Source organism: Arvicola amphibius, chromosome 9, assembly GCF_903992535.2.
Source record: "Arvicola amphibius chromosome 9, mArvAmp1.2, whole genome shotgun sequence".
In the NCBI taxonomy this organism is placed as follows: Eukaryota; Metazoa; Chordata; class Mammalia; order Rodentia; family Cricetidae; genus Arvicola; species Arvicola amphibius.
Genome location: NC_052055.2, coordinates 38,473,649 through 38,488,317, shown reverse-complemented (window position 1 = coordinate 38,488,317; position 14,669 = coordinate 38,473,649). Strand labels below are relative to the sequence as shown.

The window sequence follows — 14,669 nt, the reverse complement described above, 5'->3', positions numbered from 1 at the left end:
GGGAAGTGAGGCCCCAGAGCATGGCAGGACCTGCCCTATACAAAGGTCCAGAGCCGCAGAGGCCCGGGAAGGGGGAGGCACGTGGGGAGCCCCTGTAAGCATCCCCTGGGTGGCAGGAGAAGGCTGCTGAGTTGAGATTCAAAAGAGCTGTGTGTCAGCCCTCATTCTGCTTCAGCTGTGCTTTGTGACCTCGGACTAGTTGATCTCCCACTCTGGGCCTCAGTTTTCCCAGAGTTTGGTCTGATGCTGTGGGCGGGGTAGGACCCTGGCACGTCCCTCTACCCTCTCTCGGCTTCCCTGAGGCCTCACGAGGCTAGGGAGGAGTCAAGTCTGAGCCTCTGGGTGCTAGCTGCATGGGAACAAGATTACCCTCACCTGTCTGACAAGTTCACTTCTACCAGCTCCGAGAGCCCTTTCTGTGTCCTTTCTTCACCGTGGGAGGCTTCCTGCTGCTCCGGGCCCTTCCCATGGGGCTAAGGTGCCACACAGAAAAGGGATGCAGGGAGCATCCCCATGAGCAGAGTTAGTATACTAGAATATTTTTAAGGGTCTCTCAAGGTTGTTCCTAAGCGCTTGTTGGTGTCTGCCAGGGACCCTGAGGCTCCTTTTCGTACAAGTCCTTGAATCACAGCTGCTGCCACCAGGCCGTGTCTGAGGAGGCTTATAAGAGCAGCAAACAGAAAAGTGGATCATTCCGGAACCTCAGATGAGCATTCTTGCTGGACGGGACCACTGGAGGGGTGTGGCCCTCACAGTGCTGTCAGCTTATATTTTACATCCTTGTCTGCCTGCTCTCTTCATGATGCTTACTCACACCAAAGAGACAGTCGGGGTTTCTGTGCAGACGCATGTGTGTGTTCCTGCACAGTCAGCAAACACAAACCCCAGAGCCTGAGGAAGGTGTGGGGCTGGGCACATCCTCATCCCCAGGCCCTTCTGGGACCACAGATATGAGTTACCCCACGGGAAACTACTGACAGGCCAGACTCACTCAGGATGCTTTACTGGGAGAGCCTGCTTGTGGGGACCAGGACAGAGCAAGACACAGAACTTCGTGGGTGGCCGTGGGAAGTGAAGCAGCCTGCCCTGACAGCCATGCTGAAGAATTCCTGCAAGGGTACCCTGCAGGGCTCTCCAGTGCAGTGGCAAAACTGAGGCTGCTCATGGGGCTCCCATGTCCTGTGTGAGCTGAGGCAATGCCATAGTCAAGGACAATAGAACAGGGCAGCCGTATCTCAGTCTCTCCCGCTGCTGTGATGTGGCTGTGATGGCTGAAGGCGGACAAGACTCAGGCTGACTGTCAGGTGGGGTCAAGTGGGACAGTGTGTCAAAGTCTCCCTCAAGCTGAATTGGTCTAGCAGAGACTGAACTAAGGCAAAGGTCTCGCTGCAGAGAAACCAGAGGAACGCCTGTTAGCAACAGGTGGCTTAGGACCCAAGAAAGTCACCAAACCCAGGTTAGGCTGAGGGATTCCTTCTGCCTGTCCTTACAGGGCACCTTCATGGCATTAGAGGATCCTGTGAGGTCCTGGACACAGACGCAGGAAATCGTGCAATGCAGATCACCAAGCCCTGTGAGGGGCCGGCAGCCGCCCTGTCTTCCTTTGCAGCTTGGGTGTAAAACCCAGGCCCTAGCTCTACCACCAAGCCACAGCCTTAGCTGGATAAGGAGTCTCTTGAAGCTGCCTCAATAGAACAACCCTAGCTCTTCTCCCCTTGGGCCCCCAGCTCAGCCATCATGCCCAAACAACGCTTTTCCCATCCACCTAAGACAGCGACCCACAACACCACAACGTGACATTCCGTGTCAGTCTGGGGACTCATCACTCCACACAATTGACACCTACTCCTCCTCAGATGCCTTCCCTCAGCTTTGCAGCTTCCTCCAGCCTTGACTCCCCTTGGGGCTCTACTTCTGCCGTACCCTGGTAAGCTCTTCGGTGCTGGTGTTGATAATTCACAGGTGCTTAGCCCAGACCCCATCCCGACACGACTGACTTTCCGACCGCTGATGCCTGGCTAAAAAGCTGACAGCAACCCTGTAGGTCTAGCTCAGTGGTTCTCAACGTGTGGGTCGCGAGCCCCTTAGGGTCACATAGCAGCTATTTACGATTCATAACAGTAGGAAGATTACAGTTATGAAGTAGCAATGGGGGCGGGTCACCAGACTGTGAGGAAATGTATGAAAAGGTCGTGGCATTAGGAAGGTGGAGAACCACTGGCCTAGCTGGTCAGTCTGGACGTCATCCTCAGTTTCTCCCATTTGCATCTATCCTCCATCTTTCAGAAGATTCTGGTGGCTCTCTCCAGCCTAATTTCTTCCCAGTACCACCCACCACACAGCAACCCTCCCCCACCACACAGCCACCCTCCCCCACCACACAGCCACCCTCCCCCACCACACAGCAACCCTCTCCCACCACACAGCCACCCTCCCCCACCGCAAGCCACCCCTCCCCCACCACACAGCCACCCTCCCCCACCACACAGCCACCCTCCCCCACCACACAGCCACCCCTCCCCCACCACACAGCCACCCTCCCCCACCACACAGCCACCCTCCCCCACCACACAGCAACCCTCCCCCACCACACATCCACCCTCCCCCACCACACAGCCACCCTCCCCCACCGCACAGCCACCCTCCCCCACCACACAGCCATCCCTCCTCTAGGATTGCAGCCTCCCTGCTGGTCTTCCTGCTTCTGCTCTTCTTCCCTTTACCAAAGGTTCTTAGTGTGGGAGCCACACTGATCCTATTAGAACATAAGTCAAGCAACGAACAACTGAGGTTTTATTTTGAGACAGGGTCTTGCTATGTAGCCCAAGTTATCCTTGAACTCAAAATCCTCCTGCCTCTGCAATGTGTGATTACAGGTATGTGCCACTTCACCCAGCTAAGCAACGAACAATTGGAAAATGAAGTTGGTGATGCCATTGACAGCGACTTCAAAAACATCAGATCGGGCTCTGCGGACGGAGGGTGGGTAAAGCTCTCATTGTACAAATGTGAGGATCTGAGTTCAAATCCCCAGAACCCATTTAAAGCAGTACACAATAGCCCAGGGAACCCCAGTGAGCCTCTGGCGAGAAAAGACAGAGACAGGAGAATCCCTTGAGCTTGCTGACCTGGTGCAGGCCTCTGTGAACAACAAAGACTTTGTATCTCAAACAGGCAGGAGGCAAGGACTGAGATCCGAGGTTGTCCTCTGACCTAAACAACTGCGTCTTGGCACGCACATACCTAGTACTCACAGGCAAATGAACGCATACGCATACAGTGCACACAACACACACAAAGACTTTAGAACACCCGAAAACCAGGAACTAACCTGTTCTCCGGATGTGTAAGACTGTTAGGCTGAAAATAACACAACACTACTCAGAAAAATAAACAGGGGATCTAGCGTAATGATTTGAAGACACATGGCAACCCTCCTCCCCCAGAGCCATCCCTGTCAAATTCCAGCAGGCTTTCCTGAAGAAATCCACAGACTAAGTTCGTGGCTTATAAATAAATGGAAAGAGAAAAACATAACAAAACAAAAAGCTGGGCAGTGGTGGGGCACACCTTCAACCCAGCACTCAGGAGACAGAGATAAGTGGATCTCTGTCAGTTGAGGCCAGCCTGGGCTACAAGAGCTAGTTCCAGGATAGTCAGGCTACACAGAGAAACCCTGACTCAGAAAACCAAAATAATAATAATATAATAATAATACATAAATATCAAATAGATGCTAGATGCTAGAGATAGATAGATGGTAGATAGATACATAGATAGATAGATGGAAAGGGGTCTCGGCAGGCAAATGCTCTCAATGAAGAGAAGTGACTTTCTTAGCCTGCCTGGTCTCAGGGCTCACCCTCAGCTACATAGGGGACAGCATGGGACTGGCCTCTGAACAGAAAGTCAGCATGGAACTGAGCAAGAGCCCAGACAGGGCCCCCTGTGTGCCACCAGTCAATTTCCAGTCAGGACTTTGTGTCTGCCGATGACAGAAGGAGAGTTTTTAGTGGTGTTGGACATCTGATGATCCCCAGAGTGTGTGTGTGTGTGTGTGTGTGTGTGCGTGTGCGTGTGTGTGTGCGTGTGTGTATGTGTGTTATATAATTTCTTGTGAGATGGTTTTTCTGTGTAGCTCTGACTGGCCTGAAGCACACTCTGTACACCAGGCTGGCCTTGAAGTCAGAAATCCTCCTGCTACCTATCTGACCCAGTGAATAAAGGGGATGGAGAGATGGCTCAGTGGTTAAGAACATTGGTTGCTCTTCCAGAGGACCCAGGTTCAATCCCCAGCACCCACATGGTGGCTCACAACCATCTCTAACTCTGGTCCCCTAGGATATCTGACACCTTTCTCTGGTCTCCAAGCCGACAAAACACCCATATACATAAAATAAAAATAAAACAGATATTCAGTTATGGCACCAATAAACCATAAAACCAGGCAGCACGGCATGACAGATAACCGTCAGGGTGCAGCGGTGGCATGCGCACATGGGTGCTGACCAACAGTGTCCTCTTGGACTTCAGACCTGCTCAACAAGAGGAGAGTCGGGCCTGGGCCTGAAAATCTGACCAACTGCTCAGTGCTAATGAAAGCAAGGAGGAGGATTTGGAAGGGTTTGGGAGAGAGAGATGATGTAATCTCAAAAATAAAAGCATTAAAAGGAAAAAGGAAGAAAGAAAAGAAACAGATGGTTAGGCAGCTGGGTGTAGTGTGTGTGTCCGGAGTCTTCGCAAACGAAAGGCTAAGATGGGGAGTCTGATGTGAATTCAAGGCCAGCCTGGGTTACACAGCGAGACACTGCAAAAATTGTCCGTAAAAAGAAAAAGAAAAGACAATCAGACAAGCTAAGACTGGAAAAAGGCAGTCATTGAATATGTACACCTGACAAAGGACTCATAATTTGACTATACAATGAACTCCGTTATACGCTGGGCATGTTGGCATTTTCCTGTAATTTTAGCACTTGGGAGAAAGAGGCAGGCAGAGGTCTGTGAGTTTGGGTCCAGCCAGGGCTACATCGTGAGACCCTGTCTCAAAATAAAATGTCAATAATGAGTATAGCCCAATAAAATGGCAAAACACTTAAGCGTATGCTTGTGAGAGACCACACACATTATGTCCTGCGAGCCCATCAAAGTCACAGTCATCCAGGGTGTATAAAACAAAGCCACAGTGAGGAACATCCCATAACCAGAAGAGGACAAAACAGAAGACAGTTGACGGCACGGATGCTGGCAAGGAGCTGAGCAGCAGGGATGCTTGCCCGTCACGGTGCGGCGTAAGGGTCAAACGCTTCAGAAACGTCTTCGGAGTTCTTTACAAAACTGACTATATGTCAGTCTCTGACCCAAAGATATCACTCCCCGCCGTCCAACAGAAAGGAAATCACAGATCCACAAAGGACTTCCGCAAGGTCTCAGCGGTTTTCTTCCTGGCGGCCCAGAGCTACAGCTGTTGGCTGGGAAGGAACCCGCCTGGTGACATGGGGCCACAGAGGCAGACCGTGGGCACGGCCACAGTCGAGTCACTAGGCTCTAGGACAGAATGAAGCATCCATACGCACAACACATGAAATTATAAGTCATAAAGTGGGCCCATAATGATATAACAACAGTAATAACAGAACCGGCTGCCTGGGGGCTTCGTCTACAACCCCAGTCTACCCAGCTCCAGTTATTAAACCCACATGGCTCCCTGGAGGTGGTGGTGCCAGAACCCACGGGCCACACATGCACCATGGCACATGTATGCATCCAAGCAAAAGTATAAATATTTAAAAAAGAAGAAAGAAAATGTCACCAGGACTGTGGTGGCACACACCTTTAATCCCAGCACTGAGGAGGCAGAGGCCGGCGGATCTCAGTGAGTTTGAGGCCAATCTGGTTTATGAAGAGAGTTCCAGGACAGCCAGGACTACACAGAGAAACCTTGTCTCAAAAACAAAACAAAACAAAAAGCAAAAAAACAAAAACAAACAAACAAACAAAAACAACAGAAAATGTCAAGTACCCAAGAGGAAAAGGCTAATTTTAAACACTGGTCTTAAAGGTCTAACGTAGAGATAACAGGGGCCCCTGAAGAAACAATGCAAAAATAAAGTAATATAACTCAAAAAATGTAACTCAAGGCAACTGCTTAAAATTTAAACAAACAAACAAACAAAAAACATTGAAGGTCTGAAGAGATGGTTCAAAAGTTAAGAGCACTGGCTGCTCTTCCAGAACATAGCAGCTCACAATTGTCTATAATTCCAGTTCCAGGGGACCCAACACCCTCACATAGACATATACACACGCAAAACACCAATGCACATAAAAATAAAAACAAATAAATAATTAAAAAATAAATAAACTTGAAATGATATATTTAATAAGCATGGAGCTGGAGAGATGGCTCAGCACTTGTTCCCTAAATGTGAGGACTTGAGTTCAAATCTGTGTGTGTGTCTGTAGCCCCAGCACTGGGGTAGGGGCTGGACTGTCAGCCAGTCTGCCAAAACTGAGCTTCTGGCTTGGGGAGACATCCTGCCTCTAGGTGATAGGGCAGCCATAGAAAGAGGAAGACGCTGACATCACTCTGGCCTTAGTGCTCGAGGGCATGCCTCATACAAAACAAGAGACATCAGAGAAGGTGAGGAGGAGGAGGATGAAAAAGGGGGCTCGGGAGATGGCTTGGCAGATAAGAGCACTAACTGCTCCAGTAGAGGACCCGAGTTTGGTTCCCAGCATCCACAGGGAGGCTCCTAACTGTCTATAACTACAGACCCAGAGGATGCCCTCTTCTGGCCTCCACGGGTACTGCACACACATGGTGAGCAGACACACATGCAGGCAAAGCACTCAGATGCATAAAATCAAATAAAAATAGTTTTTGAAGAATTACATCTCAAGCCTGGGTAGATGGCTCAGTGGAAATGTGCCTGCTGCTTAATTATGAGGGCCTGAGCTTGGATACCCAGCACCCACATGAAAATCTGGGCATGTGATGCTCCTGTAATCCTATTACTGGGGGATGCAGGCAGGTGGGTGGATCCCTGGTGCTCACTAGCTAAACTGGTGCTCCAGGTGAGAGAAACCAAGATGGAGGGAGACAGAAGTTACTGATGTTGACCTTTGGTCCACCCACACATGAGCACACCTGGGCATTTGCACACACACACACACACACACACACACACACACACAAACGCACACAGAAAGATGTGCATCACGTAACGGAAAATAACCCAGACTGATCAATCTCAAAATTTGTTCTAGAAAAAAGTTATTAGATTTAAGAAAAGGAAAGGAAGAAAGGGAGAGAGGGAAAGAAATGGAGGGAGTGGGGGAGCAAGAAAGGATGGGGGAGGCAAAATTATCTTTTTACTATAACAAGAATAAATGCTACCCAGCAGCAAAACTCAGAGAACATTGTCCCAGGATCCCCTTCCTGTGGGAGCTGTTGAGGGACAGTCATACTGTGGGTACTGCCGAGTCACAGCAGGAAGATGAAGCAGAGACAGCTGGGGCAGGTGTGGAATATTCTGATGACAGCCACAGCTCTCAGGGTGCTGGAGCCTGGACACAGCCCATTGCAACTGCTCTCCAAAATGGTACATGTGCAGCCAGCAATAGCTGCTCCAAGGCTGCTGTGTGGGATGTGGGATGCAGGACATTCTAATGCTTCATTCTCCACACGCCCAAGAAGAGGGACCCTTGATGGAGAAGCTGCTGGAACATTGTGGCTGAACTGGAAGCTCCAGGCATTTTATCCTGAGATCCATGTGTATATGCATACAGATACATGCATATACATGCATGCAGATATGAATGTGTAACTCTCCATGTGCATATGTATAGCACAGGCCACTAAGAAAGGCCAGAATTAATGATGAATTTTGGAGCATTCAATGCTCCCAGTGCCCAAATACCCAGTGTCTCAAAATACCACTTGCCAGAAAACTTAAAAACAATATCAGAATCAAAAAACATCAGGCCTATGTGGAGAAACGGCCAAGTCCACATCTAAAGGAAGGAAGGAAGGAAGGAAGAAAGAAAGGAAGGGAGGAAGGAAGGAAGGTTGAGGATAGAGCACAGGAGCCAGCGAATGTCCAGGATCCTCTCTACAGGACACAGATGCTGGAGAACCAGGCTTCCCTGGCTAAAGACCTTCCATAGAGACAGTTATTGCTCAGGACCAAAATAGACACAAGAGGCTGAAACCACTAACACTGGTGGTAGCGGAAGAGATAGCAAAAATTAGTGCAGGTGAAAACTTCAAGTTAGGGCTGGAGTGGTTAGTGCTTGCTGCTCTTGTTAGTGTTTGGTGAGTTTTGTGCCCAGAACCCACATGGGGTGGCTCCCAAGCCCCTCTAACTCCCCTCTGAGGGACCTGATGCTGTTTTCTGCATACATGTGGCACACACACAGAAATACAAGTAAAAATAAATCCTTTTTAAAAAATCAAATTAAAGTTCTTCTCTCCCTTCTGGGAGGGTGAGAGGGAGGGAGCGCAGTCTGAGTGGACTTTGGTTTTTTTTTTTTTTATTGTGATTACCAAAAATAGGAGATTTCTGTAGTTCAGTTATCATTTTGATTTTTAACAATGGAACCTGGATTCTTCAGCTAGGGTCTTTTGTAGTCTTGAATTACATACTCTAACTTACTCTCTTAACTTGTCTTGAACCCAAGAAAAACCTTCCATAAAGTCGTCTGCCACCACCACCAAAAAAAAAAAAATCAAATTAAAACTGGAGAGATGGCTTACCATTTAAGAGCACACACTGCTCCTGCAGAGGGCTAGAGTTCAGTTCCCAGCACCCACACTGTGAAGCGCTCATGTGCCTGCAACTCCATCAGGAAATCTGATGCCCTCTTCTGGCCTCCATGGGCAATTGCACTCATGTGCATATACCCTCTCTCAGGCACACACTCATGCACATTAACAGCAGTTGGGTTACCTTTAGAGGAAGATAGTGGAGGGTCAGTACTCACTGTCCTGAGAGCTGATGGGAGAGGAGGGCGTTCTGCCCTTTACAATGTGAAGCACATGGTAGGTAGCCACGGAGATAGAAATCATAACTCTATAAACATTGTAGTGGTTGGAATAGGAATGGCCCCATAGACTCCTGTGTCTGAATGCTTGGCCCATAGGGAGTGGCACTATTAGGAGGTATGGCCTTGTTGGAGTAGGCATGGCCTTGTTGGAGGAAGTGTGTCACTGTGGAGGCAGGCTTTGAGGTCTCTAATGTTCAAGCTACGCCCAGTGTGGGACACATAGTTCCCTTCCTGTTGCCTGTGGACCAAGATGTAGAAATCTCAGTTCCGTCTCCAGCACCATGTCTGCCTACATGCCACCATGAAGATAATGCGTTAAACCCGTCTACAGGGCACAGACGCCCCAATTAAGTGTTTTCCTTTATAAGAGCTGCTATGGTCATGGTGTCTCTTCACAGTAATAGAAACCCTATTAATAAGACAGACATATTTAGGTAACTATACTTCCTCAGCCAACTGGCAGTGCTGGGGAACCCCATTCATAAATGGGTCTACAGAGCAGGGTGCTCCCCAACAAAAAGACCCAGATTAAGTTTGGGTGAAAGAAACAAGGCCAGAAAAATCCACCAGACTGAGCCAGGAACAAGGGAGAGACTCCCAGGAGTTAGGAGGTCAGACCAAGGGGCCCAGGTGCTCAAACAGCCAGCAAAAAGAAAGGGTGCAAATTCAGGGAAGTCAGTTTTAAAAACGACCTGAAGAAATGACAGCCAGGACTACACAGAGAGACCTTGTCTTTACAAAGAAAAACCTCACATTTTAGGTCTTTGTGGGGCAAACTGAAAAAGTGCCAGCTTATATGTTCACTGCTGTGGGGGCAGGGAGGGAAGGTGTGGGTCTGATGGCACACAGGAGGGGGCCTTCCAGTGCCCGGGTCTGGGGACAGACTGAGTTCTAGACCTGAAAGCTAATGATGACGCTGGGCTACATCATCTTAACCTAGCGACATGTGCTGAATTTATCTTTAATTTTGCTACCTGAAAAGTTTTGAAAGAGATTTAAGCCAGAGCCTGTCTCTTCTTTACTCAAAGAGCCAGGGATAATGCCACTTCTGGAGAGCAGTGTCCCCCAATGGCTCCCATGGCCCTGCTACTGGCTCATCTCATCTTCTGCTGGCTCCTTGCTGCTATAGCCTGCGTGCCTGTCCCTGGGGGAACTTCCACAGCTCCTCCAGGTCTTCCCCAGCACCCCTTTCTTGGCATGGCTTTGCAGTCCTCCCAAACGCTCCGTGCCCTGCACTCCTTTTCTCTACTGCAAGGTTTGAGTTCACTGTGGAGCACATTCGATCCCTCGATGTGGGAGGGCGAGATTTCTGTCTGCATCCCAGCCACCTCCAACAAACAGTGCCCAGGATCTGCAGGGAATGGAGAACCAAAGAGACAGCCTGTGATGCTGTTCTGCTTGGTGTGGTTCTGGCTGGGGGCCCTACCCAGTTGTCATAGCCAAGATGTTGGTGCCTGGAGAGGCAGCTCTCCTTACAGAGTGGGTCTGGGTGACACTTGTCCCTGCGCACCCCGGGTGAACCACAGGGACCCACAGAGCCAAGTTCTATAACCAAGAACAAGTCTAAGCATGTGCTGGGATCTTAGTGCTGTGCCACCAAGTGTCTGTGAAGTCCCGGTGCCACATAGTACTGTAGGCATTTTCCACTGGGAACACTGGTCTCTGTGTCAAACAAAGCCCCAAAGGGTACCCTAACATCCAGGCCCCCACAAGGTAGAAATCAGGAACTGTCGGTTGAAATCCCCTTCTGAGTCTTCCAAGGCCTCTTCACCATCAGGGTATGCCCACCTTGCCACTTTGCCCGGCTTCCAGACTCTGGTCTGTTTCTGCCTGCCCCTGTGCCTTCTGGGAAGCTCCCCATCTCTCCTCCAATAGCACGCTCCACTCCCTTTCCACAGTTCAGCCTCTTTCCACATCAGGGGAAACCCTGCCTAGAGCCCACAGGACCTGGAGCTACAAAGAAAGAATACCCCTGCCTTTGCTGGTTCTGTAGCTGAGAGGAGCAGGCATAGACAAATTAAGGTCTCATTAGCCCATAGACCAGCTCAAGAACTCAGGGCTCACCCTGCCAGGAAAATGGTTTCTTAAGACAAGGTCTCACACTATGCAGCTGGGTGTGACTTTGAATTTCTGGTCCCTCTGCCTCTGCTTCATAAATGCTGGGATTCTAGGTCTACACCACCATGCCCGTTTTATGGCGTGCTGGGATCAGACCTGGGGTTTCACCTATGCTGGGCAAGCACTCTACTCTGAGCTATAAGCCCAGCCGTAGTAAACAGCTTCAATTTATTGATTCATTCTACCCCCACTAGAGAGTACTACCAGGAAATGTGATTATCTCCATTTTTTTTAAGGTAGGTAAATTGAGGTCCAGAGTCCAAGGGTACCAAAACCAGTAAGTGGTGGAGCCGGGCTCTGAGCCTGAACTAGCTTCCTGCGTTCACTCTAATGTGCTACGAGCAAACAGAAGCATCTGTTGGTGCCAGGAAGAAAGGGTGCATGGAACCTGCTGGGGGAAGGGGCACATGTCTGACTGCAGGGCTGGCAGTTCCAGGCCATGAAAGCAGCAGGATGGCAGCCCATGACCGCATCTGCAGAGGGCCAGCTGTGGGGGGTAGCAGGGCTGGGACTCAGGAGTGGATGGCGCTGCTGGGTGTGTCAGGCCTGAGGTCTTTGCCAAGGCACTTGTATTCTCTCCCCAAGTCAATGGCATAGCATGTTCAGATCCCCATGGCTGCGACAGGGAGCTGGAAGGGGGAGCTGTGGTGGGGAAGGGCTATGTCCCGGGCCTGCTGCTGCAGACCTTTCTCTTCTCAGCTCCTCCACTCGTTATGTAACTGGGGGCAGTGATGCCTAGACCCCGAGACTCAGCTCCTCGATAAAATGGGACAGAAAATGAGGCAGCAGCTGATTTGCTGAGGCTCAACCAGGCCATCTTGTCTTCATACTGTCAGGGGCCAGCGGAGTCAACCCTAGACAGAGGTGATCTCTCTCTCTCTCTTTCTCTCTGGTATAGGCATGTGTGGGATTGTATGTGTCCATATGTAGGGGCACATGTGCATGTGTGTGTGCACGTATGAGAAAGCTAGAGAGTGGGGCAGGCAGTCACTTCCTCCATGGCCACCTTAAGCTTTTTTCAAGAAAGGGTTTCTCACTTATTTACAGCTCACTGACTCACAGACTATCTGTCTGGTCAGCGAGTCCCAGGATCCTCCGGTCTTCGTCCCCACGCTGAGGCGTGCCACCATGCTTGGACTTTTACAAGGTGCTAGGACCTGACCCAAGGCCCTCGGGTTTGCGTAGCAAGCACTTGACCACTCGGGCCTATCTCCTCAGCCTCTGGGCCTCATTCTTGAGCTGACGCCCATCTGCTCGAGCGATGCTGGCCCTGGGGCCTGATACTCACCACCACCTCCAGGTCTGAGTTCAAGTGCCGCTGAGTGTCCGACATCTGAACCAAGATCTCACCTGGAGGCAAGAGGGGCTGTCTTTAGTGTGGAGAGCCTGCTCCATCTGCCTTCCTCGTGCCAGAAGCCAGTCAGGACACTTCTGGCTGGACTGGGGACCAAAGTCCAAGCATTTCACACATGGATCTGACTCAAGACTTGGTAACTCTGATCTACAGGGAGGGTAGGGAAGAAGTGGGGTGCGAGCATGAGAGATGGGGCTCCCAGCACTGGCCACAGGCCTGTGTTGAGGTGGGGGCTTCTAGGAAGGCACATGTGCAGAAGGAAGCCCTAATGAACCCCAGAGCACAGGCCACATACGCCCTAGACCTGAGGAGACTATAAGAATACAGTCAAGCCAGACTACCATGCCTTAATCCCAGCACCCGGGAGGCAGAGGCAGGCAGATCTCTAGGTCAGCCTGGTCTACAAAGCGAGCTCCAGAACAGTCAAGGCTACTCTGTCTGTTTAAACCTGTCTCAAAAAACCAAAACAAACAAATAAAGCCATAGGTAAAGAGCTGGGCTGCGACAGTAGGCAGAGGCTGAGGGTGGGGGTGAAGAGGACAGAACCTCACCCAGAATCTGTGATGTGGAGCTCTGCAGGGCCTGCTCCCCAATCTTCTGGATGGCGCTGAAATACACCTCAGCTGCCTCAGACAGAGCTGCAGGAGAGGTGAAAGGTCAGGCCAGTGCTCAGTCTGTGCTCCCGATTGTGCGGAGGGGACACTGAGATGTGGCGGGATGGGGAAAGGTGCCCTTGGGTGAGGTGTGGAGCTTGATACTGCCAGAGAAGAAAGAGGCCCCTGCCCTGTCTGCAGCCGAGGAAGACTGATCCCATGTGTCTCGAGGGAGGGCTGCAGGCACCTGTGTGCTCACGAAGGTGTGGGTAGGTGTACTGTAAAGCTAAGGGCAGGGAACTTAGTGAGGAGTGGGCTGTGTGGAAAGTGTCTCGGAGTGTGTGGGACACGGGTGGGTTGTGGGACCTAGGGCTGAGGGTGAGCCCAGCAGTTAGGAAGGAGTGCTAAGCTGTGGGCTGCAGCCCCAGTGATGGCAGGGGTGAGTGCCAGACACTCACCGTGGAAGGCACGGAGGTAATTGTTGCCCAGGTACACCAGGTTCTCCAGTGCAGGGTTAAACTGCTCCATGATGCTCTGGACCCGAGGGCAAAGGATGCAGGCCATGGTGGTGGAAAGAAGAATAGATGGACAGAGGCACCTAGCCCTGTGAAGCCCACCTTGACCTCTGAGGTCACCAGAATCCTGGTTCCCTCCTACAGAGTCTCGGAGGCATCTTTGGGGAGCCAGATCCAAGCCAGGAGCCCCTGGCAGAGAGCTTCTGCCACACACCTGCCCCTGAGAGGCTTGCTCCCTCCTGATATGAAGAACCTCAGAGTTGTCTTGGTCTCACCGGCTGAATGAAGCCCAGCAATCTGCTGCCACCTCACTGGGCACAGTGCAGCCCATCCTGTGCCCAGGCCTCCCCAGAATAGATTCCTGGGGCTGTTGATATCACCCCGCATATCGCCTTTTGCAAAAAGGCCCCTGGGGTTCACAGTGTGGTTGGGTCACCACCCTGGGCTGTGGCTAGCTGGAGAACACTGGACAGTGAAGGCAATCCTGACACTTCCAATTTAGGTCCTGACTCCAATCCCGGCAGCGCCTCCTCTTCCCTTGCTGACCTTAACAAGCTGTTTAACCTCCGTAGGCTCGGTTTCTCATCTATCCAATAGGCTGGCTTCCTGCTGCCTCCCAGGTGAGGGTGTGCAAGGCATGCATGGGGAAAGGTGCTGCATACAATTCCCAAGGACTCCCCTCCACTCCCACACCTACAGATTAGCCCAGCCTGGGCGCTCCCTCTGTCCTGGAGCCAACCTGGCCACTACATGCTGGCCAGGGCCCATGAGCTCACCTTGTAGATGGCCATAGTGGACCTGTAGAACTGGTCCATTTCAGGGGCCATGGAAGGTGGCGCTGGAACTGAGGAGGCCGGTGGTTCTCGCAGGGCTGGAAGTGCTGGGCTAAGTCTCCACAGGTCCCCAGTGCTCTGCTTCTCAGGCGGTGGCCGCGAGGAAGCTGTGGAGCGGGGCCTGCAGATGGAGTGCTCTCTGGAAGGGGTGGTTGCTTAATTATTCACCAGCCAGGGGGGTGTCAATGCGATCTGGGGCGTAACCAGACCC

General features: G+C 51.1%; 1 protein-coding gene across 1 annotated transcript in view; it reads right to left on the bottom strand.

Moving 5' to 3' along the window:
- The window catches only part of Baiap2l2 (BAR/IMD domain containing adaptor protein 2 like 2), a 29,490-nt gene extending 14,958 nt beyond the window's left edge, over positions 1 to 14,532 (bottom strand). Inside the window, exons 1-4 of the mRNA XM_038343610.1 lie at positions 14,402 to 14,532; positions 13,569 to 13,644; positions 13,069 to 13,155; positions 12,452 to 12,513 (exon numbers count right to left, since the gene is read on the bottom strand). Of these exons, the coding sequence (XP_038199538.1) occupies positions 12,452 to 12,513; positions 13,069 to 13,155; positions 13,569 to 13,644; positions 14,402 to 14,452 (276 nt within the window). The 5' untranslated portion in view covers positions 14,453 to 14,532. The remainder of the gene's footprint in view (positions 1 to 12,451; positions 12,514 to 13,068; positions 13,156 to 13,568; positions 13,645 to 14,401) is intronic.
- Between the last annotated feature and the right edge of the window lie 137 nt (positions 14,533 to 14,669).